This window comes from Diabrotica undecimpunctata, chromosome 9 (genome assembly GCF_040954645.1).
Source record: "Diabrotica undecimpunctata isolate CICGRU chromosome 9, icDiaUnde3, whole genome shotgun sequence".
In the NCBI taxonomy this organism is placed as follows: Eukaryota; Metazoa; Arthropoda; class Insecta; order Coleoptera; family Chrysomelidae; genus Diabrotica; species Diabrotica undecimpunctata.
In genome coordinates this window covers 56,103,783-56,129,611 of record NC_092811.1, presented here as the reverse complement: position 1 = coordinate 56,129,611, position 25,829 = coordinate 56,103,783, and the positions used below count along the sequence as shown (strand labels likewise).

The following is a 25,829-nucleotide window of genomic DNA, read 5'->3' as shown; positions in this document are numbered from 1 at the left end:
ATAAATTGCGGCCAGTTATTGACTCTTTGAACGAAACATTCCAAACTGTTCCATTTGAAAAGTGTCTATCTGTAGATGAGCAAATGTGTGCAACAAACGCCCGACACTACATGAAACAGTACATGTCACTAAAGCCCCACAAATGGGGCTATAAATTATTTGTTTTATCTGGTGTTACGGGATATGCGTACCAATTTGAAATATACTCGGGCCAAGAAAATTCTGAGAAGTACCGTTTTCCAAATGAGCCTGATCTTGGAGCTTCAGCAAACGTTATTATACGCTTGTGCCGGTCAATTCCCAAAAACTGCAATTACATTGTCTATTTTGATAACTATTATACAGGAATTCCTCTGATGTCATATTTATTCTCAAATGGCATTCTTTCGTTAGGAACAGTGTGAAGGAATCGTTTGCCCAACTGCAAATTTTCTAGTGATACTGTTTTCAAAAAAAAACCGCGAGGTTCTTTCGAAGAATATGTAACTTCTTTTCAAAATGCTCCGTTTGTCTCAGTTTTATGGCTGGGTAATAAAGCAGTCACATTACTTTCTACATACATGGGTTCTTCTCCAGTTCAAGAAGTGAAAAGGTTTGATAAAAAAGAGAAAAAACGAGTGGAAGTACCATGTCCAACCTTAGTGTTAGTATATAACAAACATATGGACGGAGTGGATCTTTTAGATAGTATTTTAGGGCGTTACAAAATCTCAATGAGAACCAGAAAATGCTACTGCAGAATTTTTTATCATTTAGTTGACATTACCATCATCAACACATGGCTACTCTATCGGAGGGTAGAGAGGCAAATAGGAAACACAGCCACAATGCAAATGGAAAAATTTAGTGCTGAAATCGCCAATTGTCTGTGCAACGTTGGGCAGAATGGTTTAAAAAAAGAGGGGAAGGCGATCTTCTTTTGACCGAAATTTAGAACAGGAAAAGAAAAAATCATCTTTAACAGCAATTCCTCCAAAAGATGTAAGAACTGACAACTTTGGTCACATTCCGAACTGGAGTAATACCACCAGGCAACGATGTAAAATACCCGGTTGCAAAGGATTTTCTTTTATTTTTTGTGAAAAATGCAAAGTTCACCTTTATTTGAATAAAAATAAAAATTGTTTTGGTAACTTCCATGAATGATGAAAATAAAACTCTTCAATATTTTATATGTAGCAGATATGTTACACGATGCATTGTAGGGTTAAGATCATTTTTCCTTTTTTTGTATCATAAGTGCATGTTGTAGCATATGCGATATATTCAAAAAGAAAAAAGAAAAAAAAAGAAAAAAATATATAATTAAAAAGCAAAAGATTTTTTACCCATTCACAGCACTAATACCTAACCAAAAATATGTTTTTGAAATAAATTCAAAAAATCATGCATTGTAGGGTTATACACCTTCTGATATCCCCGGGTGCTCTGTAGAGGGCTTCGAATATACTGTCGAGAGCTCCCCTACTTAAGTCCATTTTCGGGTTATGCACTTGGAAAATATTTATCTTCGGTATCTTGCCTTGAAAAAGGCAAGATATTGTCGCCAAGGTAACCAATCACGAAAAAGATTCGTTACTTTGGCCGGCCAACCACAGTGCCCGTTATTAACTGCGCTGTCATTGGGCTCTCGGCGGAAGTGTGCTGAAATTTCTCAAACACGATGTGTATAAAAGAACAGCACATCTTCCGATCGGGATCCAGTCGTCATACACTACTAGCCCCGTAAGACCTTGTTGGTTCGGTGCGCTACCAAGCTACCTTTGAGTTTTATTAATCACCACTATCCTATTACCGTCGAAGACGTCCTGAGTTGAAGAATACTTGATAATGGTTATCCAATTTAGAAGTTAAATCATCAAGTGTACGAACCGGCGTGTCGACTGCAAAACGCTTCCTGACAGTAGAACACGACTTACTGAGATAGAAAAGACATTGGTCTTAGAACTACCTCACATCGTGTCAAACTGACCACAGCGTTATTTGGGCCTGTCACGGTAAAGAGCGAATAAAAGCCCCGACGGGGACTTGTAATTGCTTTTCCGATCAGGTTGAGCTGCAATAAGACTTCGTCTCCGAAACCTTATGTAAATAGTAACTATATGAATTACTGTTAACGAAAAGGTAGCTATACGAAGCGACTGGCAGCAGGAAGAGTCGACACGACCGGCATTCTTGTACCTCTCTCGAGGAGAGGGAACGCGGCTACACGACGTGAGAAGGCCGACATCTCTGTGGAACTTGAGGTATACACCACGCATCAGAATTCTAACATATATAAAGTCAGTGTAAGAATATTTTGTCTGTAAGAAAGCTCGAACTGATAGAGAATTCTGATTGCCGGTGTCCCCTCACCTACCACAAAGGCTCGGCGGATCTTCTTGCCCGTAACGGCCGGTATCTCAATAAACTCATTAAATACGAAGATGGACTCTCGAAACTTGAGATCCTCTTCGAGAGCGGCGGTCGTAGATCGTCCAGAAACCCCTGAAAACCAGGAGGACGCTACGGCCGTACGACAATATTTCTTACATGACAATTTCTTCGACGAAATAAAAACACCAAGTTAAGTTGAAACAATTCTCAGCCACAGAGTATGGAAAATAAATGCAGGAAGCAGAGCCCCGAGAGCACTAAGCTCTCGGAGCCCATGAGGGACTGACCTGAAAATCGCCAATATTTATATGCGCAGTTCGAGCGATAAATAGGGATTTCCAGGTCAAGAGCCAATGGAAAAATTCGAGGCGGGGCGATGCGCCTCGAAATGCGTACTAGTCCACAGACTATGGCATTCGATGACATCCCCCCTCCTCTGGAGACTCTGTGGCTCGGAAAAATATTTATTAATTAAAAAATACAAATGTGAAAATACACAAGAAAATATGCATAAAAATACAAGTAAAATGTTCAAAAAGAAATTCACACAACACTGCACTACTTACAGGGGGAAATCGGTGGTGATGACGGCATCTCAAGCTCCTACAGGTCCATCTTCGGTCGGCGTGCCAACTCCTCCAACGGATTCGTCTTCTTCTCGGTCGTCCGGATCCCATCTGCCATATCCAACGGGGTTTTGTAGGGTACCAGTGTGCCGAAGCCTACGTGGTCGTCCAACCACTTTCGGTAGGGGGCGATGACTGGGTCTATTCCGGGACTTCCATCGGCATCTGGGGCTTCTAACTTCGAATAAGCCTGGCTCGTCAAAGGTGTCTGCACGGTCACGCAGAGATTAGTGTACCGTGTACCTAATCTAAGTGAAGTGTAGCTTGAGTACTTGTCTATACATGTTGAATCGCTCAAATAGTTCAGTATTTACTGTTACCGTTGTTACACGCTGTTACACAATGAGTTCACGAAATAAACGATTTTTATCAGAGTATGAACTCGAACAAATACTAAATAATATGTCCGACGAAGAAGATGAACATGAATTTAGCGATGATTCAATTATAGATCGTAATTATGAACTTAATTCTGATGAAATCTCTGATAATTCTGGAGACGAACTGGAAACTTTCGAAGAACGTAAGTTGATTTACTAATGATTATATATTTTTGTACCCATTGGTATAATATTTCTAATCAAAGATGAATGCGCTGAAAATGTTTACACTTTATTATTTTTAGCACTAAACACACAAGATAATGAGAATCATCAGAATATATCGACGTGTGATGTTGGAATATCAATGAGAGTAGATGATGATTGGACAGAACCAAAGGGCAATCAAGTACAATTGCCAACTTTTTCAATTGAAGCTAGTGTTAACAGTGATCTGGCTGGCATGTTAGCAATGGACAAACCAGAAGAGTTCTATTCCGCTATCGTTACTGACTCAATATTTGAAATGATAGCAAATCAGACAAACTGATACGCTACGCAAACACTGATCAACACCGACACTCCTTCATCTTCTAGGCTACACAACTGGAATCCCACAGATAATGTTTAAATAAAAAAGCTTTTTGGTTTGATAGCTTGGATGGAACTTGTAAAATTACCAACATTGTCAGACTATTGAACTCAAGATCTCTTATTCATAATGGGGTTTGCATTCAGTGTTATGTCTAGAAATAGGTTTGAAATTCTACTGCGAATGGTTTACTTTTCAAATAATGAGGAATATATAGAAGGAGACAGATTACAAAAAATAAATAATTTAGTAAACTTAATTTTGAAAAATAATCAATCTGTTTACGTACCTGGAGAAATTGTGTGGACGAATCAATGGTTCCTTTTAGAGGCAGGCTACTGATGAAACAGTACAACAAGCAAAAAAGACACACAATTTAAAAATTAAAATTTTTAAATTGTGTTGTAAAAATGGATATACATATAATTTACAAATATACGCTGGTAAAACCTTAGAACAAGAAAAAACTACCCCTTTAGGCGTTGTTAAGACGTTATGCACACCAATATTAGATGCGAATAGAACTGTTTTTACGGATAATTGGTGTACCAGTATAGAGTTAGCAAACAAACTGCTAGACAGAAAACCACATCTTATAGGAACAATCAGACGAAACAGAAAATTAATACCAAAAGAAGTAGCTAACAAAAAAACTAAAAGTAGGTGAAGTAGCAGCTATGGAGAATAGCAGAGGGATAACTTTTCTAAGTGGAGGGATAAACGTAATGTGTTGATGCTGTCTACTTGCCATTCGATTTAAACTGAAAGTGTACGAAGAAAACACGGAACTTCTGTAGTAAAACCAAAAATGGTTTTAGCTTACAATACAGGCAAAGCTGGAGTTGATTTATCAGATGTTATCACAGCATACTCCAGTCCACTACGTAAAACTGTTAAGTGGTACAGAAAAATAGCAATAGACCTATTACTAAAAAATTCAGTAGTGAATGCATACATTTTGTATGTGCAGGTTACTGGTAACAAAATAGGTGTGGTTGAATTTCGCAAAGAAATTGTAAAGTTTCTCTGTTGTAGCAGTTCAGCAAATCCCATCACTATGGTCACTCCGAAAAGAAAATGCCACGAGTTAAGTGAGGTCCAGGGACATAAGCATAAAATATGGAGATACTGCAAATCGTGTTATGAAGCAAATATGAAAAATGAAGGTTGTATAGTAGCAAAGAATAAAACTAAAAAAGTTACTACACAGTGTAAAGAGTGTGAAGGAACACCATTCTTGTGTTTACTATGTTTTAATAAATTACATACATGATACATAAATTACACAGATACATGAAATATAAAATGTAATATTTTTGTAAACATATTTCAAAATAAAAATAAATTGTAAGCTTAATTTTTATATCATTTTTATTTAAATAAAAAATGTTTACCATTGAAAATATCCCGTGCATAATGTTTGTACAGGCTGTGCCGGGCCATTACATACGTTTTATACACAGTTAGTTATGCCGGCAGCCTGGTAAGCTGCATTAAAAATAGGATTGTAGTACTTTTTTGCTGACAGTTGATAATTAAGAGTTGTAATCTATTTTATTTTTTATAGAATGACTCCACCACGACGAAATATTTTTAACTATGAAGAAGCCCAAATGGAGAGGGTTCTTTATGAAGTGTCACAAGGGGTACTTGTAGCTACTGCCGCTAGGCAAAACGGCGTACCTCGTATTACGGTTTTATACAAAGCCAAGGGGAAAACCCCATCACATCGGCGTATGGGCCCTGGGAGGGCTCTTTCTGTGGAAGAGGAGAACAATCTTGTAAGATGGATAATAACTATGGGAAAAATTGGCTTTCCTATTTCCAATAAGCAGCTTTTAAATAGTGTCAAAGAGCTAGTGAGTGAATTGGGACGAGAACCTTTCGAAAATGGACGTCCTACTCATGGCTGGTTACAAAGATTTAAGAATCGTCATCGTGAAATTAGTAAAAGAGTATCCCAAAATTTAACCATTACTCGGGCTTCAGTGACAAAGGAAAACATTCGTGAATGGTTTCAAGAAGTTAAAGAATATCTGTCTAGCTGTGGTAATGAATGGATATTGCTCGACCCTACCAGACTCTTCAATGGAGATGAAACGGCATTTTTTCTAAATCCTAAGGGGGGTAAAGTATTGGCAGCAAAAGGCCAAAAAAATATATATGAAAGGATAAATACCGACGAAAAAGAATGCCTTACCGTCCTGATAACCGCAAATGCAGCTGGAGCATTAGCGCCACCATTGATAGTGTTTAAGTATGATCGTTTACCACGAGAAATAGCTAACAGTGTGCCACAAGAATTCGGAATAGGACGTTCGGAGAACGGCTGGATGACTTGTGCTACATTCTTTGAATATATTTCAAATATATTTTTTCCACGGCTACTCAGAAACGAAATTGTCCATCCAGTTATCCAATTTATCGATGGACATTCACCTCACTTGACATACCACACCAGCAAATTTTAGGACGAAAATGGCATTATTCTAATAGCGTTGTATCCTAACGCTACTCATCTAATGCAACCAATGGATGTAGCTGTGTTTAAGACATTGAAGGCAGGCTGGAAAGAAACAGTTCACCAGTGGCAACTTGAAAATTATGAAAATCCAATTCTGAACAAAAATAAGACTTTTGTCTTTTGTTAAAGCAAGTTTTAAATAAAAGAATTACAGAGAGTGTTGTGAAAAATGGATTTAGAAAATGCGGCTTGGCACCTTGGAACCCAGAAACTATTGATTTTTCCATAAGCACACTAAAAGATGAAAATAATTATAATGAAAATAATAATGGGAGTGAAAAGACTCTAGCAGAACTACATAATGGTCTGAAATTTCTCAACAAATATTTGGAACCCAAAAAGCTAGAAGCTTTTAAAGCCACTAAAGAAATGTGGTTTGGAAATCAGGAAGATGCCTCCTTATATGAATTTTATAAGGAAATTAATACGAAAATCCTTAATCTGCAGGATAAAGATGAAAACTCTCCAAACCGATCTTCCAAGAGGCGCAGTCAACAAGAAACTAAAAAAATGAGTATAGAACAACCTCAAGAACAACTCGATCATGGACAAGACCAAAGTTTATTGAGTGCAGCTAATCAAGGGGAGTGTTCAAAATATTTAAGAGAAAATTCGTCCACAGTAGAAAGGAAACCTAAAGAACATGATAATGAAGTCAGACAAGGGAAAATAGTTGTACAAGAATATATACAAGTATTAGATGCGACTAATCAAGGATAGTGTTCAAACCGCACACGAGTAGAGTACACAGCGGAAAATACAAACAAAGAACAGGAAGCTGAAAATGACAGTGATTTTGAACGAGTGATTCGCCACATGACTCCCTTGAATAACGTGCATTAAGAATAACATATATTTTCTGACAGAAATGCTGATCCTGTCAAAATGCAGAAGGTTGAAAATACAGTAGACTCCCTCTATAACGAGAACTGAAATGACAGACTAATTACCTCGTTATAATCCGATCTCGTTATATCAGACAATAATAATACTGTGCATACATATGAATCTGTAGTTTTCTAAACCATTAACTTCCTATAGTGAAGCCATTCGGAGCAATATAAGATGCTAATAAATATTGTTTGAATGGCGTTTTTGAAAAAAAGTTATTTACTTTTATTGTCAATGAAATATATTAAAACATAAAAGAGTTGTTTACTTTTATTATCAATGATATACCTACGTTAAAACAAAAAATCTGTACTTATATTTTTTTCCAACTACATAATGTATAAAGCGTATTTTCAAGGATAACATAAACTATTGCTTCTGCAATTTTAAGAACTCTGTCATTTTTAACTGCTTTAAATGGTCCAGTATCATTCTATCATATATTTTCTAAAGATGTGAAACAGTTGTATTTATTCATTGTGAAGAAGTTTATTGCGGGCTGCAGTTAAGTTTATTGAGGGGCTGTTTGAAAAGGTATTTATTTATAGCCACGACCGAACCAAAAACGTAGAAAGCACGTTTTTGGATCTTATTTTCTCTCGTTATAACCAAATTTGCCTCGCTATAGACGGTTATAGATCAATAGAAATTTCACGAGACATCTAATGTATCTCGTTATAAGCGAAACCTCGTAATAACCGTGTTCGTTATAGAGGGAGTATACTGTATAAAGAAAAAATTTGTTATTGATGGACAAGTGATCCCAACGCCATTTAAAAAAGCATTATTTTGGCCAATGCCGGAAGTAAAAACTAATAAGAGAAAAAAGAAAGAAAAAGTGCCATTTGTAGCTACCTCAGAACAGTGGCAAGCATATCATAAAAAAAGGAAGAGACAAAATTAGAACAAGAGAAACAAAAAAAAATTAGGGCTGAGGAAAGAATTAAAAAAAGAGAAGAGAAAATGAAAATTAAAGAACTCAATAAAGAAAAAAGTAAATTAAGTAATAGTAAGTGATTTTGGCATTATCAATAGTGAAGAGTGTTACCGAAAAGGGGAGTTTCTACTGGTGCAGTTCTCTGGCAAAAAAAGAATGCACCACTATGTCTGTTTAGTTCAAAATGTTTTTCATAATGAGGAAATAGGAGTCATGGCATTAAACTACTGCAATGAAACAAAAACAATGTTCAGACTTAATGAAAGAGACATAAGCTTAATAAATGTAAGTCAAATTGTCAAAAGACTACCTCAACCTGCAATAAATGGCTATGGTGATAGGGTCAAATATTAGTTTAATACAACAATAAATGTAGATTTTTTATAACTTTTAAATTATTTTAAATAAAAAATTTCTATTTAACATTTAAGATGGTTTTATTTGCAGATATTGTTTCTTAATGTCTAAAACATTCAAAATAAGTTTTTGAGCATACTATTACTATAAATAAACCTAAAATTGAAATTTTATGTTGTAACACTCCTTAACAGTGTCAACTACTGATTATTTACCTTAATAAATAAATACCATAAATGTGTACCCTATAAAACTTCATTTTTAGGAAGATATAAAACATTACGTTATAAAATATGGGTATAAATTATTTATAGTTAAAAATTTACAACTTAACAATTTAACACAAAAGTGTTAAAAGAAAACAACGAAACGTTTTCTGTAATATATATTTATTTAAAAGTTATTTTTGTATTTGATTCAGATAATTAGGTGAGTTAGAAAATCTAAATAATTTTAATAAACTGGTATAGAACAGCTATAACTAACAGAATTCTTACATTGTTAAGGATTTTTGAATATTGAGACTTCTATATTGATTAAACAAGTAGGTATACATTATACTTTGGTGTGGTGTGCATAATACTGTAGTTTTCTAAGAAGTAAATTAATATGAATAGCTTCCAATGATATTCAAATATCCAAACATAATATGTTTCTTCATCTACAAATAATTTCCAATTAATTATTGAATGCTGCAGTAGTACTGTATTAACATGAAATAAAGACTCAATGCAGTGACAAATCTGATTATAAACTTCTGTTTGTTCATGAACAAAGTTCTTTTTCTAGGTTTAAATTCTTAACATTTAAGGTGCTGTAAATTACTTTCTACTTTATAAATAGAATTTGTTTAAAGAGATCACAATCACTGTAGAAAAATATAACTAGTCACTGTTTTAATAATCTTAATGGCGTTAATTTGTTGTAACTTGAAATGGTAACAACAGTTACAAATAATAATTAAAGACACTAAATAAAGACAATAATTAAAGTGGATAAAGGTGTCATGTAACAATTTTTGAAAAAATTGTTTTTTGTCAAAAATGTTCCCCAAATATACTGTATTTTCATTCCGTAAGGGTTTTGTGCATGTATTTTAAACAATTAATGAGATTTCTAAAAGATAAAGGTGTCATGTGTCATACTAGGGTGCCTTGTGTAGTGAATAAAGGTGACAAGGTAACATGACACCTTCATCCACGAGAAAAAATTTACTTTTGATTTAGGTGCCACCCAACTTGACACCTTAATTTGAGGTAATGTTACATTTTTATTTCACGAAAGTGATAGAAGTTTGTCTTGCTTTGTGTAGTTTTTATAGTTTAAAATGATGTCAAAATGGCCCAGAGGATCATTTCTATGTTCCTTAGTAAAACTGCAAACAGAAACGTGTTTGCAACAAAAAAGTAGGTAAAATGATTAGTTTTTTAGTAAATGCAGAATGTTGAGGTTATGCAACAATACTAAAAAGGAAATAATATTAAATCAAATCAATAAAACTAGTAACAAGTGTACAATTAAGTGTTAACTTTTAAAGCAAGTTAAATTTCTCTATTAATAGTCTAGTAACTAGTTAACTTGTGTTTAATATTGCAGATTCTAATTAAACAAAACATTGTGCCGTTGTTGCTAAAACCAACATTTTCTTTAATAGCTTTTAAAATGAATGCAGTTAGGCTACTATTGCGCTGCTCGATACTGTTGCTATATTTTATTAATGTTAAAAATACATTTGTAGACACTGCTGATCAGCCTGGAACAAGCAAAGAAATTGTAGAAGAAAGGTCAAATACATCTAATCTAAACGGTACTGGCGGGGTTAAGTCTGACGAAAACGGTAAGTAAACTATACTAATATTGCAAACTAGTTCATAAGGAATAGGGTTTCTTCTCATAGATAAAATGTTTGCATTTTGTTTTAGATGTCGTGCATGCAGTATTTGACGGCTCTCTATATGATAGAGACATAAACTCTGGTAGTGAGTATAACCCTGAAAGCAGTGGAACCTCATCATCAAACGAATCAGATAACGAAACTTTCACTCACATTACTGCAGATAGTTCGTTTCAAGAAAGGACTGTAGACCACATTTTTAAACAAAAAAGAGAAATCGTTAAAAGGAAAGTATTTGAATTAAAAGAAAAAACATCAAAAATTCATCCGAGAAATCCTGACGGATGGAAAAAAAGAAAAGCGGCAATTGCTAGAGAGAGGAGAGAAGAATATAGCTCTCAAACGGGACAGATTGTGGCAAAGAAGGAAGCTAATACAGGACTATTATGTAAAGAGAAATGTCGTCTCAACTGTCATGTTAAATTTGACACAGAAGCGAGGAAGGCTATTTTACAAAAATATTATTCACTGGATTGCAATGCAAAAAATGCTTTGTTATTTAAAAGTCTAGTTATAAAACCAGTTGCGCGACATAGGACAAACATTAAAAAAGCAAAGACGTACTCTTTTACTTACTCAGTAACTTTTAATAAGAAAACTGAAGTAATTTGTCGAGATGCATTGTGTTCCCTTTACCAAATTGGCAGAAAAAAGATTGAACTTCTTCAACAAACGTTAAAAAAGGGACTAAATGTTCCATCACCTAATAGAAGGGGTCGCCATATAAATCGGCCTCATAAGTTAAAGGAAGAAGTAGTGACGTTTATGTGTAGAACACAAAAAATTTCCAGCAGAACAGTCCCATTACTCGCGTAACAAAAATGGACACAAAAAATATCTCTCGCCTCTCTTGAATGTTACACAGATGTACAAGATGTACTTAAAAGAGTGTGAGCAAAATCAACTGGATAAGGCATATAGAGTAACCCTTTCGTCTTACGTAAAAATATTTTCAACTAAATTTAACTTGTCCTTTGGGCAACCCAGAAGTGACACTTGTAGTGTCTGTGACTCGGGACAAAATACAGTCAATCACTACAAATCGGCATTTGATTCTCGAAAACTGGATAGAGAAAAACCAGCTATCCAACCTAACACCTGCTATATTACTATGGATCTTCAGCAAACAATGCCCCTTCCAAAACTGACAACAAATAAGGCGTTTTATTTGCGTCAAATGTGGTATTATAATTTTGGGATTCACTGCATAACTTCTGAGCAAGCACAACCATTTTTCTTTAATTTGACGGAAAATATGGCCAATCGAGGCAGTCTTGAAGTGGCTAGTTGCTTGCTTAGGTTTTGTCAATTGCTCAAAGAAAGCCAAAAAAATATTGATCACCTTATTATCTGGTCAGACTCGTGCGCAGGACAAAACAAAAACTTTACGCTTATCAGTCTCTATCAGTTTTTGGTATTAAAGGGTATGTTTAGGGTTATCGACCATAAATTCCCTGAGGTGGGTCATTCATACCTCGATTTAGACCGAAATTTCGGGCGAATAGAAAAAAAAATACGGAAAGTTGAAAACATCTATGTGCCTGAACAATATAGTGATCTTATCAAGTCCTCGAGCACTAAAAATAGTGTTGTTGTCAATATGGAAAATTACTTTTATGATTTTGAAGAGTTACCAGCAAAGTTACATCTGTTTAACAGGAAAACAAGCCTGCCGGAGACAAAGTCAATTTTAGGGACGACATTAAGTGGATAAGAGTAGACAAAATTGGTAGCTACCTGTACAAAACTTCTGTAGATGAATTTTCACCTTTTCTAAAGGTAGACCTATTAAAAAAAGGAAGCAGGGTAGTAACAAACGAAGATCACCACGTCACACTGAGACGAATTGAAGAAAAAAGGGGCAGTATTGGTTCCGAAAAAAGAAACAACTTGCGCGAGCAGCTTGCATTTGTTAAAGATGAATATAAGTGGTTTTACGAAAATATTATAGGAGATAGTCAAGAAAACACAAAGAAAATGAGAAAACCTAAATAGTAATTAGTAAAGGTAGCATATAATTTTTTTTTTACAATGTTCTGTTTTTGAAAATACAATATTTTTTGGTACATAGCCTCTTTTTTCATTTCCCGCCTATACTACCAGCGTTTGATTTTTGCTGGAGAAAGGTGTTATGTACATTCAAAGTCTATTTTCATCAAAATTATAATGCCTTTTTAAAATTTTATAGTTACTTAAGAAAACTACAGCCATACATACAAAAACACCTTAATATAATTTTAAATCAGAAACAGTGCAAGAAAGTTCCAGTTAATAAACTTTAAACTCATTTTTCTGAAAATAATGATTTTAGTACATGACACCTTTATCCACTTGTGTCTTCAATTCGTTCTTATGCTTGAATATTCTTGCAAGTTCCACAATTTGTATCCATACTTATTGATGGCCTATTTATCAATTTCAAAAAAACTTTATTTTCTTATGATAACTACCTAATCATTTTTGTGTTAAAAATAATTGGAACCACAAATTTGTACCCTATAAAACTTCATTTTTAGGAAGATATAAAACATTAGTTATAAAATATGGGTATAAATTATTTATTATATTATTATAGTTAAAAATTTACAACTTAACTTAACAATTTAACACAAAAGTGTTAAAAGAAAATGAAAAAAAAGAAAATTAAAACCTGTGAGGGAAAACGGAATCTTCAGAATTCGATATAACAACGAGCTCTATCAACTGTATAAGGAAACACCCCTGTCAGACTTCATTAGAATACAAAGATTGCAATGGGCCGGACATGTGATACGAATGGGAGAGGATAGGCTACCAAAACGAGCATTGAACGCCAGAATGCAGGGAAAGAGACCAGTTGGAAAGCCAAGAAAGCGCTGGGAAGACACAGTAAGCAGCGACGCACAAGCACTTTTAGGAGTCCGTGTATGGAGAAGAGCAGCCACAGACAGACAAGGGTGGAGGCAAAAAATAAAGGAGGCCAAGGCTCATTTTGGGCTGTAGTGCCGTAGAAGAAGAAGAAGAAGTTAAAAGAAAATAACGAAAAGTTAGGTTATGTGTGTTAAACATTTAGAATTTGTAATTCTAAGGTGATAAGTATTAAGTATAAGTCAGTTTTTGTTGATTCTGAGAATTTTTCATCATCTGCTCTATCATTGACTTCTCCGCACTTTCTGAAGAGTATAAGTCAGTTAAAGCCATACTTTTTTGTTTAACTCACAGTGATCCTAAGATTATAAGTCACACCTTCGTTTATGTGATACGTATAAAGGGTACAACGGTATAAGTCAAAAGTCAAGTATTAAAACTTTCGAGCAACCCTGTACAATATACTCTTAGTTAAAATTTTACCCGACCTCTAGCTTACACCCCGAGAGAGGGGCGACAGGTAGTTGCGGACAGTCTCATCACAACATCTTTACAATAAGGACACTAGTTTTTAATTTATACTTACGAAATATTTTACATGTGCCTTTTTTTATATCTTCAATACAGTTTAGTTTTAGTGATTTGTTTTTGTATTACGTGAAATTCTAATAAGATTTAACTTACATCCCCTACATCAAGTTATACTGTTGGTAGTTGGTATCGGCAGGCCAAACAGCTGTTAGTGACGTATTGCTATGCTATGTTCAAGATGTATTGGAAAATTTTTTTTGGCGCTATTAGAACAAAAGGAGGACTTAATGATCATCCAAATGCTCTGGAATTTACTTACCGACTGCGTTCTTACATTCTTGGTAGGAATGAAGGATCGTTGTCCAGTTTTGGAAATGTTGAAGTGCATATAACACCTGATGTGCCTATCGATGAAGTAAATTTATGTGCAAATTATTTTTCTTCAATTAATAAGCATAATAAAACCGAAGGTCTTCAAGATATTTTAGACAAGAAATTAACCGATATCGAATACGACGGACTGGAAAATTTAGCAGGATATATTTGTCATAAATTACAACAGCCAGAAGCATCTATGTCAGCCTCAAACGAATATACTTGGGTGTCTCATTTAAATGAGGGAGGTTTATCCAAACCTTCTCCAGAATTGATGGTGCAAATGCAAGAAATTGAAAAAATATTTCAGGCTGTAAATTCTGATAATCTGTTAATAACTAAAAATTATTTAAAAACATTAATCAGTATGAGTTCTTCAGTTCCTTGTCCGATAAAAACCAAAACATTATTTTTTTGTTCACGAATGTATTTTCGCATAAGATCATTAAATAGTGATTTATAATAATGCTACCATTACACGGACACGAAAATAAAAAAAAAATAGTGAATTAAATTATTGTGATTAACGTATGGACCTTTATTATTTGTCTTGGATTTGTTTTTTCACAAAAAAACTATATTTTAATATTTGTTTAAAAAATATTTCTATTCTTTATATTAAGAGATTTTAATATTTTTATTTAACTATTGAAATCAACCACAAACTTTAATGCCTTAATTAATAATTTAATACAACCTTTTAATATTATGCATAGGAATATAAGAAGCTGCCAAAAAAAAATTTATGCCGTTGTAATTTTTTTATCTGAATGTAAGAGAGATTTCGATTTTGTAATTTTAATGGAAACTTTTAAAGAACATGATTTTAATTTGTTTCAAATTGAGGGTTATAGATTAATATACAAGTCAGGATCATTAAAAAAAACGATGGTGTAATGATTTGTGTTAAAATGTATATTAATCATAAATATAAAATAATAAATATATCACTAACCCGCAGGGAACAGTCTTAGGACCAATTCTCTTCAATATCTACATCAATGATCTATTCAGACTGAATATTACAGGTAAGATAATAAACTTTGCAGATGCCACAGCTATTCTCTATGATCCTAATACATGGGGTAATTTAAAACAAAAAGCTGAAACAGACTTTGTTACAATTCAGATATGGTTTCAGTTTAATAAGCTCACCTTAAATGTAGATAAAACAAAATATATGCCATTTACATCGTATATAAGTAACCTCCCAAATCTTGGCTCATTAAAAGTCATTTCAAAAAATGAAATTTCATATACATACGAGATTTAATATCTAGGTATAATAATTAAACATTTACGTTGGAATTCTCATGCAAATAATATAGTAGTTACATTAAGAGGGGTACTATCAAGATTTCAATTTTTAAAACAATTTTTAGGAATAACTCATTGAAGAATTCTTTATTATGCACTTATATAATCTCAACTTACCTATGGCCTTTTAGGATGGAGTCGAATACGAAATAATTACTTGCATTCTATAAATATTATTCAGAAGTGGCTAATTAGAATTATTTATGGGAAAATTTAAGATATTAACCTAGCGAGCTGTTATACAATGAAAGTCAATTTTTAATTGTAAATAAATTATTCTGTTAAAAAGCCCTTATACATATACATTTAAAAAAGATAATACTAAACTTAAACAATCATACCCAACAAACTAGATATTTAAGGAATACTGCAATTTTACCTAAATGTAATAAATCTATACTCCAGAGATATGTTGGTTACATAGTGCCCAAATTTTATAATTGTCTACCAGAAAATTTAAAACAAATTAAAAATTATAAAAAACATAGATATAAATATAGAATTAAACAATGGATTAAAAAAACAACACAATTCCATGAAGAACTGATTTATGGACAATAGTAATAAATAATAAATATCTCAATAGACTTTGATTAAAAACTACATTTCTTGAATTTGCTGCAATTAATATCATGTACTTACATTTGTGTATTCACAGTTGTGTCACATGTTATATTAAAATTAATGTATTTAATGAAAGTACGCATATGTAACTTACTATTTATACGTATACAATTGCTAAATATTTCTTTGTTTGAATATATATTTGTAAGTCTCACGCACAAGGGGCGCTACTTTTATAGTAGCTCTACTTCAGTGAGTTTTTATGTTTATTTACTTAATATTAAATATTGTTTTGGTTTCTTGTAATCTATGTAAGCTTCTAAATAAACATTATTAGTATTATTATTATTATTTTTAAAATACCTTTCGACCCAAATGTTTGCTGAATAATTAATATGCTTTAGTATTTTCTTATTATTCAGTAAAATGTAGAGATAAATATTATATTCATCTTTAGATTTGAATAGTCCTTAGGCTGTGTGACCATTAATTATAAAATTAATCTATAAGAGATCTTAATGTACTAAAATATAACTGATATGCTTTATTACTACGGCAGCTTTAACATTTTTTATCATGTAACACATTACAATTTAATTATTAACTTTATTTTTATGAAAGTACGAGTATTATATAGTATAATATTTATAATTAGATGTATCTTGCCTACTAATAAAAAATCATGTTTTTAATTGATTTCTAATATTAAACATGTTTTCAATAATTATATTTAGTCATACTAATCAAAACAGCATCTCTAGAAAGTTTCACATTTGATATTAAAAGCTTAAATCCTCAAATAATATAGCATAGCAATGCATTAGAAATTTAAAATATATGCTCACCACCTGACGTCATGCGCAAACCTGAACGAAATTTGGAACGCTACATATCATATCTTTCTTTCATTGTATCATGGTCAGTAATCAAAAATCAGTTAGTTAGTTTGACTTGAGTTAGTTAGTTTCGTTTGTTGCGTGGAGCATATATTACTTATATAATTATAGATTATAATATTTAAATCTGTGTGGGTGATATTATAAAACATGAATAGAAAATCGAGTATTCTTTGGAACTTTTTTAATGGCTGTGATACACAAAAACAATTAGCAAAGTGTGTTTTATGTCATAGCGTATTATCGTTTAAACCGTCCATATCGAATTTTAAAAAACATATTCAAAGAAAATATCCAACACTTAAGTTGAATAAGTCAGAAACTGTAGTAAGCAGAAATAATGTTGACAAGTTGACAGTCACTGATGTTGGAATCAAACAGACTACGACAAATACGTTAGAAAATTTGAACCAATCTATAACAGCTAAAGAGACAGCAGTAAGTAGTTAATTTTTTTGTTTAGTTTAATCAAATTTGTAATTTTTAATTTTTTAGGGCCTTTCAAGTATTGATAGATCAATACTAACAACAAACCTAAACCAACAGAAAAGAATCTCCAAAAGCAATATACTGCAAGTTCGAGGAAAGGAAATAGTATCATTGATGATTACACTGCTCCCAAAAAAATTAATAACGCCATAAAAAACAAAATTGACAAAGAAGTACTGAAGTTGTTTTTTCTTGATTATCAGCTCTTTCGAATGGTAGAAAATAAAGGATTTGTTTCATTGGTAAAAGCCTTAAATCTCGCTTATAATTTACCAAACAGTCAAGACGTAAAATTTACCATTGAAAAAGTGAAAACAATAGTAAGTCACTTTAAACGTAGTGCAAAAGCCAGTCAAAAATTGATGGAAATTCAGAAAAATTCAGGGATTCTTAACCCAAAAAAAACACTGCAAGATGTAGTAACTAGTTGGAACTCTACGTTCTATATGCTGGAACGATTTTTGGAGCTTGAGTCGTCAATTCGATCCACGATAGCTCTGCTAGATATAGATTTACCTATTTTAACAGGTGAATAATAACAGAGTTACTAATGTGGAGGTCCTGCGTAGAATGGGGAAAGAATGTGAAATTCTCATGACCGTCAAAACTAAAAAGTTGGAATATCTAGGACATGTAATGAGAAATCAAGAACGTTACGGCTTTCTCCAGCTGATTCTCCAAGGGAAAGTAAATGGTAAGAGAGGACCGGGAAGAAGACGCATTTCCTGGCTTCAAAATTTACGAAAGTGTTGTAACACGACTACCACTGAACTGTTCCGCGCTGCAATAAACAAAGTAAAGATAGCCGTGATGATCGCCAACATCCGGAACGGATAGGCACTTTAAGAAGAAGAAAGAATAATAGCAATTACTTAGAGAATTGTGTAGGATTTTAAAACTATTTGAGTCTACCACACGTACAGTAAGTGGCGAACTTTACATGTCAGCTCATTAATCATAGTTCTAACAAATGGATTATTAAAAATTTGCCAGAAACCTCTAAAATTGTTGTAAAAAAAAAATCGGTTGCCTGTAAAGTCGGTTTTACGGGCGAAGATGTTACGTGACAACGTCTTTTTCTCGGTAGAATATTTATTGATATGAATATTATTAAATTGCACAATAGGAACAAGGAATTGAATGAAAATAAGAATTGCACAAATTTTAACTATAGAAATATATTTTGTTTACTAAAACATTGTACATGTAAACTTAAACTTAACTAATTTCTATTTGAGTGATTTTGTTGAGGACAGAGACACAAGCACGCACCGATTCAACGCGCCTAATTCTCTAGTGCTGCGCGCGCAGCGGACCGATCATGTTTGAGTGGGAGAGAGACGCAAGGCATTCGCCGGTCCGGCGGGCCTCTCTCTCGTTCGGTGACTCATCGTAACAGACGTTAGCGGGCGTTACACTTTTTCATGAGTGACTCCGAGCCACAACCTAATTTAAGACGTTGTCACGTCAAAAATTATACGATAGTCTACAAAAACGTAATATCAATATAGAACATAACAATACCGTAGCTGCATATACGGTTTTAGATCCGCGCTTTAAAGGGTATCCTTTTAAAAATGCAGACGCAGCTGAAAATGTCAGAAAAAGCATTATTGCGAAACTAAGTACAATAATTTCGAAAGAAAAATCTTATTCAGAACAAGAAACTCAAACAGCAACACCCTCTACAATCATCACCTCAGAATCGAAACTATCACTTTGGTCTTCTTTTGATAGTCTGGTAAGTGGCAAACAAAAAAAAACAATAAATGCAACTTCAAGGGTACTCATTGAATTACAAAGATATATGGAAGAAGGAGTTTTGGAAAGGCAACAGGATCCCTTGATATGGTGGCGAGAAAACTCATATATGTTTCCTAATTTGGTAAAACTAGTGAAACAAAAATGTTCCGCTGTTGCAACTTCTGTCCCTTGCGAAAGGATTTTTTCTAAAGGAGCAATTAGATTAGAGCAATTATTATTTTTAAGTGTTAATTCAAATTTTGTCTAAGGTTTTACATATAAGTTATATTTTGTATTTTGTTAACTACCCGTGTATTATTTTTTTAAACGATCTCACTTGTTTTTTTTTTATTTTTGTGTTAGGTACACTTATCTAGTTTTTATTTTAGTAAATAATATGTATATTTTAAGAATTACATTTTTATTTAAATAAATATGTTTTACCCTAAACAAAATAGATATTCTATTATAATACAAAATATAAATGGGACTCCACGCCACCCGTAAAAATAAATAAAAGGCATCAATAAGTATCGCTTACAATGTTATATGGGTCCTATTATGCCATATCAAATGTAATGTTTATTTGCTTTTTTTCAATTTTCAATATACTAAAAAGTTATTTGCACACACAGAAAATTTATATATTCTTTTATTTTAATTTCATAGAAAATATGTGTTACATTCAAACAAAATCAAATTCAAATACTTCTAGAATAATATAGTAAAAACAAGGAAATAATATTATGATAGATTTAATACGTTTAATTTCATATCTTGCATACACCACCGTAATAATCCCGACGTACGAACCGCCAATCCTCAGTACCTACATACTATAGAGCATTCCACGTAAGGGCCATGTATTTCTTATGCACAATAGAAGCGCAGTGATGCCACGATTAACACAATCACGATTCAGGGTTGTATAATTTGTATTTTCGTTTCCACAGACATGAATTAAATTAATGTTTTTTAACGTAATTGACCAAAAGTGCCCATTCGAAACAAGAGATGAAAAGTAGCGAAAATGATTTTAATTAAATAAATAGTATTTACCAAAGATAATTTTATTTTATCTTATTTTAATTATAGTAACGACAGTTTATTTGTTTTTTGGTAAGAATACCATATATCATGAATCATAGAAATCAGTAGAAAATATTGCTTAGTTAAATCATGCACTTTGCCGGCTATTAAAGCTTTCAAAGCAAATAAACGGACCGCTTCGAATGCATATATATATATATATATATATATATATATATATATATATATATATATATATATATATATATATATATATATATATATATATATATATATAGTTACTAATTGCAACTTAAAATAATACGATGTGCGTATGTCAGCGATTTTATGTCGTTCTCTGAGACTACATAATGATAATAAGGCTTTGTGGTTCTTCAGTTGTTATTCTGACTTTACAGTTAAATGTTAATTGAAAATGGAAATTCAAAAATTAAGCCAAATTTTTGCACTGGTTAAAAAAGAGAAAGATTTAGCAAACATGTCACGCACAACAATGTGGAGAATACTCCATGAAATGAACTTTGTTTTTTGCAAACGAGGAGCAAAGTCAAGCATGATTGAACAGCCCGATATTCTAAAATGGAGGCATCAGTATTTGCGTGAAATAAAAAAAAATTCGCTCAAAGATACACCGTCGTTTATTTGAACGAAACTTGGGTGAATGTTGGACATAGTGTTTCCAAAGAATGGAAGGACCTCTCAGTGACTTCAACCAAGGATGCGTTTGTTAAGGGGTTGTCAACAGCCCTAAAACAGCCGACACAACGAGGCCCCCGATTTGTTATAGTGCATGCAGGTAGCGAATTGGGCTTTGTAGAAGATGCTGCTTTTTGGTTTTTAGCTAAAAAAAAACTTAGCTGACTATCATGATGAGATGGATGGTCCTATATTTGAACAATGGTTTAAGGAAAAGCTGCTTACTAATCTTCCAGAGAAAAGTGTTGTGGTGATGGACAACGCTTGGTACCATTCGAGGAGAGAAGAAGTGATTCCGACACAAGCATTCAATAAAGATCAAATTAAGACGTGGTTGCTGGAGAAAGATATCTTTTTTGAAGACGATTATTTAAAATCAAGGCTCATGGAACTCGTAAACACATACAAAGAAAAATACATAAAATATAAAATCGACGAGATTTGCAAAGAGAAAAATGTTGCCATTCTGAGAATGCCTCCATACCCTTGTGAGTTAAATCCAATTGAAATGGTATGGAGTCAAGTCAAAAGACATATTGCCTCACACAACATAGAGTTTAAGGCAGCCGCTATGAAACAATTAATAAGAAATGCATTTGGTGTAGTAACAGTGGAAAACTGGAAAAACTATTGTAAACTTGCTATTAAGGAAGAGCAGCAAAAATTTTGGGTTATTGATGGGTTGATGGACGATATTGATCCTGTGGTAATAAATGTGACGGTTGACAGTGACAGTAATGAAAGTGATAGCGATGATAGAGAAGATGAGGATGATGCTAATATGCAGTGAGTAAATTATGTGATAGTGTGCAAATCGACGGACACAAAGTACCAAATCCAAAAAGTCTTATAGTAAAGTGACCCGTGATTAGTGTAGTAGTGTCTGGGGACTAGGGAGACTGAGACCTCGGAAGCCTTGAAGAAGACATCAGAGAGGATGTCGAAAGCTCGGCCCAATGGATATCGACGCGGTTCAACCCGGAAGACTGGTGAGTTTAATATTAATTTTTATAATAGTATTAATCTTAGCTCTAGGTTTAATATATATATATATATATATATATATATATATATATATATATATATATATATATATATATATATATCGCTCTTGCGCGTGCAAACGGAGTTAAGTCTGAAAATGTCCAAATCGAGATAACTTCATAAATGAACACGTTTTAGATCGAAATTTTATTGTGCAAAAGGATTTATCTCTGTTGTTTACGTTTACGAGCAAAACTTATTAGTGATACCGAAGATAACTCATTTTGAAATGTGTTAAAGGAATTTATGTCAAATAGACTCTGTTGACACTATAATGTCGGTCAGTGCAAATGGAGTTAAGTCTAGTTGTATTACAATGCGCCAATTTTTCGGAACTTGCCTAAATCTGCACTAAACACGATGCATCACCTCATCACGTGTTTTCGACTCGCAGCTGAATAACATTGAGTGGCTTATTGGTATTTTGTTTTCATTTGCGTTCTTTACGGTGAGACGTGCACATATTGTGAGATCTACTACTCGTATTAGAGAATAATATCATAAGTAAAAATGTTTGCAGAAAGACGAGAATTTCTTGCCGCTCTGAAAGAACGGGCATTAAATTCAGAAGGTAAGTAAACTATTTTAGTTTAAAATTAGTAATAACTATTTTTTACCTCCGACGCAAAAACAGAAGTGTTATCACTACCAGTTATACGTTTAATATGTGTGTGTCTGTGTCTAAGACATCGTAGCTCATCAAAGATTGTGCCGAGATGTGTTTTTTTATTTAAAGCTGCCGCTGACGTAATCGAGACAGCTCTTAGGTATAATTTGTTTGTTTGTGTATTTGTGTGTCTGTCTGTGGCATTGTAGCTCCTCAATAAATGAACCAAATTATGATACGTTTTTTTTTTGTTTGATGTCGGCACAATAAATTATTTAGATGGTTTTTAACTATAATTTATGAAGATATATTAAGGCGTTGAGCTCATATTTCGTCGGGGGTTAATGAAATTTTAGAATTTTTTTTTATAAAATAAATTATGATAAATAAATTAATGAAATTTTAGAATTTTTTTTTATAAAATAAATTATATTTCAATGTTTCTTATTGTTTCAGCTGAGCTCAAAGTAAATACTGACCAGTCCATTACACCAGAAAGTGATACAGCCATGTTTTCGAATTTGGAATGTGAACAACGAGAAAACAGGAAAAAAAAACAAGAAAATATCGATTCTCGTTTTGATATTTGTAAAGCTGATATTTCTGAAGCTGGTTGTAGCAGAGGTCAGTTTTGTTACATTTTAGAAAATAACAAATATTAATTTATTCTAAATGTTTTTGCAGATGCACCTAGTGAAAGGATTACTGAGTTCTTTGGAAGCGATATCGACGACAGTGACAAGGATCCAGATTATGAACTTCCTGAATCAGATGACTCGAATAGTATTCCATTGGTTTCGTTTGAAAATACAATAGATCCAAATCAATTGAATAAAAATAAAAAAGGAAGAAAATCGGTAAAAGGTGATACTAGAGCAATGAGGAAAAAAAGAAAAATGGAAAGAAATGCAGGTAAAGAATACATGACTCTAAAAAATAAGTTGATGAAAGGCAAAAAATGTAAGGTACTTGGAGATTGCCGAAAAGGATGCGGTAAAAAATTTGATACCGAAGTACGTAAACAGTTATTTACAGAATTTTGGGAGTTAGGGGATTATAATAAAAGGGTTGCTTACTGTTCAAGTCTTATTTTGAGGCAGGAAAAAAAGACAATGAAACTTAATTCATCAAAAACAAGAGCTTGTAGCTATCAGTATCACTTCAAGATCGCAGGTGAGCTCGTTGAAGTTTGTAAACAGTGCTTTCAAAAAACATTTGATTTGTCGAATAAGTTTATAGAAAATGTTATTACAAAAACTAGCTTTTCCGGTATAACAACAGAAGATAAAAGAGGAAGCCATATACCTGCGAATAAAATAAATTCAGACAGAATTGACATGATAAAGCAACATATAGGTCTTATACCTACATACAAAAGTCATTATTGTCGTGAAAAAACTGGAGATAGACGTTTTTTGCCTTCTTTTTATACATTGACCAGAATGTATGATGAATATAAAGCTTGGATCCAACCTCAAAGTCCCGTAAGTAGAAAGATATATGAGACTATTTTTCATACAATGAACATTTCAATAAAAAAATATAGTAAGGATACATGTCAAACTTGTGACAAGTTACATAACACTATAGTGAATGAAAAGAAAGAAGAACAAAAGGAAAAAATAAGAAGAGAACTAAATCGGCATCAAGAAGAAGCAGAAGCTGCATACGCAGCAAAAAGAAAAGATAAAATAATTTGTCAAGATGACAAGTCCCAGAGAGTTTTTGCTTTTGATTTGCAGCAGTGTTTACCCACGCCCAGCCTAAACACTTCAATAGCTTTTTATAAAAGGCAACTCTGGACGTACAACCTTACAATTCATGATTGTGGTAATAACAAAACTACTTGTTGTATGTGGTATGAAACGATTTCTGGTCGTGGAGCCAATCAAATAGCTTCTTGTTTGTATAAAGAGCTCTTAGAAATCCCACCAGAAGTACGAAAAATAACATTGTATTCTGACACTTGTGGAGGGCAGAATAAAAACTCTCATCTCATTGCAATGTTTATGGTCTTAATGGTTAGTTCTGGTCTCGATACATTGGATCATAAATTTTTAATTCCAGGACACACAAGAATGGAGTGTGATAGCGACCATTCGATAATTGAAAAAAAAAAGAAAAAATATGAAAGCCGAATTGAACATCCAAGAGACTGGTATCAACTTGTTCGACTGTGTGGTAAAAGATATCCCTTTAAGGTTCAAGAAATGACTAGAAATGATTTTATTGATTTTGCAAGTTTACTAAAGAGTTCATTACAAGTAAGAAAGGTAGATAATGACGGTAACCGCTTTATTTGGAAAGATGTCAAATGGATTAGATATCAAAAAGAATTTGGACTGTTTTCGTATAAAAATAGTTACAAAGAAGATGAACCATTTAAAACAATGAATTTTCTTAGAAGAGGTTTCTCATCTCCTCCATTAAATCTACCAAAATGTAAATATCCAAATCCAATTTCTTCAGAAAAAAAAAGTAATCTAATGGATTTATTACCATACATAGATGACGTATTTCACGATTTCTATAAAAACTTACCTACGCAGACCGATGTTGCAGACTACTGTTCAGAAGAAGAAGAAGATATACTAGATGACGATTAGTGCAGATAGGGTTATGTACGCTAAAGTTTTGTGCATTTGGAGATAACTATTTTTTTCTCTCATGTTATAATGATTTTCAAAATTACAGGGTAATATTTTCATTTAGTTTGTAAAATTAAATAAAGTTTTTAATTCATCTTTAATTAGATTTAAGTTGTTTTATTTAAAATTTGCTTATAAATTCATAAAAATTTTTAAACGCTTATATCTCAAAATGGCAATTTTGGACTTATCTCCGTTTGCACGCGCAAGGGCGATATATATCTATATCGGTATCGCGTCACGTTGTTTGCATAGATTGCAATAAATCAGTGCTTTGTTTGTTTTCAGTGGAGAACCATCTCTAAATGAAGCCAAATGTTTGTTTAAATTTTGTTTAATCTTCGTATCTACGGATATGAACATCATTTTCTGCAGAGTTTGTGTGTTTTTTGTTTTTTTTTGTTAAGTTAGTTTTAAATAATGAGTAAAGTTTACAGTAGATATATAATAACATCGATAATATACTACATATTGAGTTGTAAGTTATGAACTATTATCATCTGTA

At 32.9% G+C, this 25,829-nt stretch overlaps 2 protein-coding genes across 2 annotated transcripts; both read left to right on the top strand.

Annotated features, from left to right (window-relative positions):
• The first annotated feature begins 4,722 nt into the window (after nt 1-4,722).
• On the top strand, nt 4,723-5,187 carry LOC140450829 (uncharacterized). Its single transcript, XM_072544503.1, has one exon. It carries the CDS (start codon nt 4,723-4,725, stop codon nt 5,185-5,187), a length of 465 nt encoding a protein of 154 aa, XP_072400604.1.
• Nucleotides 5,188-22,624: 17,437 nt separating this feature from the next.
• LOC140449576 (uncharacterized) lies at nt 22,625-25,430 on the top strand. Its single transcript, XM_072542786.1, has 2 exons — nt 22,625-23,300; nt 23,361-25,430. Exons 1-2 carry the CDS (start codon nt 23,114-23,116, stop codon nt 25,280-25,282), a joined length of 2,109 nt encoding a protein of 702 aa, XP_072398887.1. The 5' UTR covers nt 22,625-23,113; the 3' UTR covers nt 25,283-25,430.
• Nucleotides 25,431-25,829: the final 399 nt, after the last annotated feature.

Coding starts and splice junctions, on each gene's coding strand:
- LOC140450829 (XM_072544503.1), top strand. CDS start 4,723: ATGGTTTTAGCTTACAATACAGGCAAAGCTGGAGTTGATTTATCAGAT.
- LOC140449576 (XM_072542786.1), top strand. CDS start 23,114: ATGTTTCTTATTGTTTCAGCTGAGCTCAAAGTAAATACTGACCAGTCC. Junction 23,301..23,360: donor TGAAGCTGGTTGTAGCAGAG/GTCAGTTTTGTT, acceptor ATGTTTTTGCAG/ATGCACCTAGTGAAAGGATT.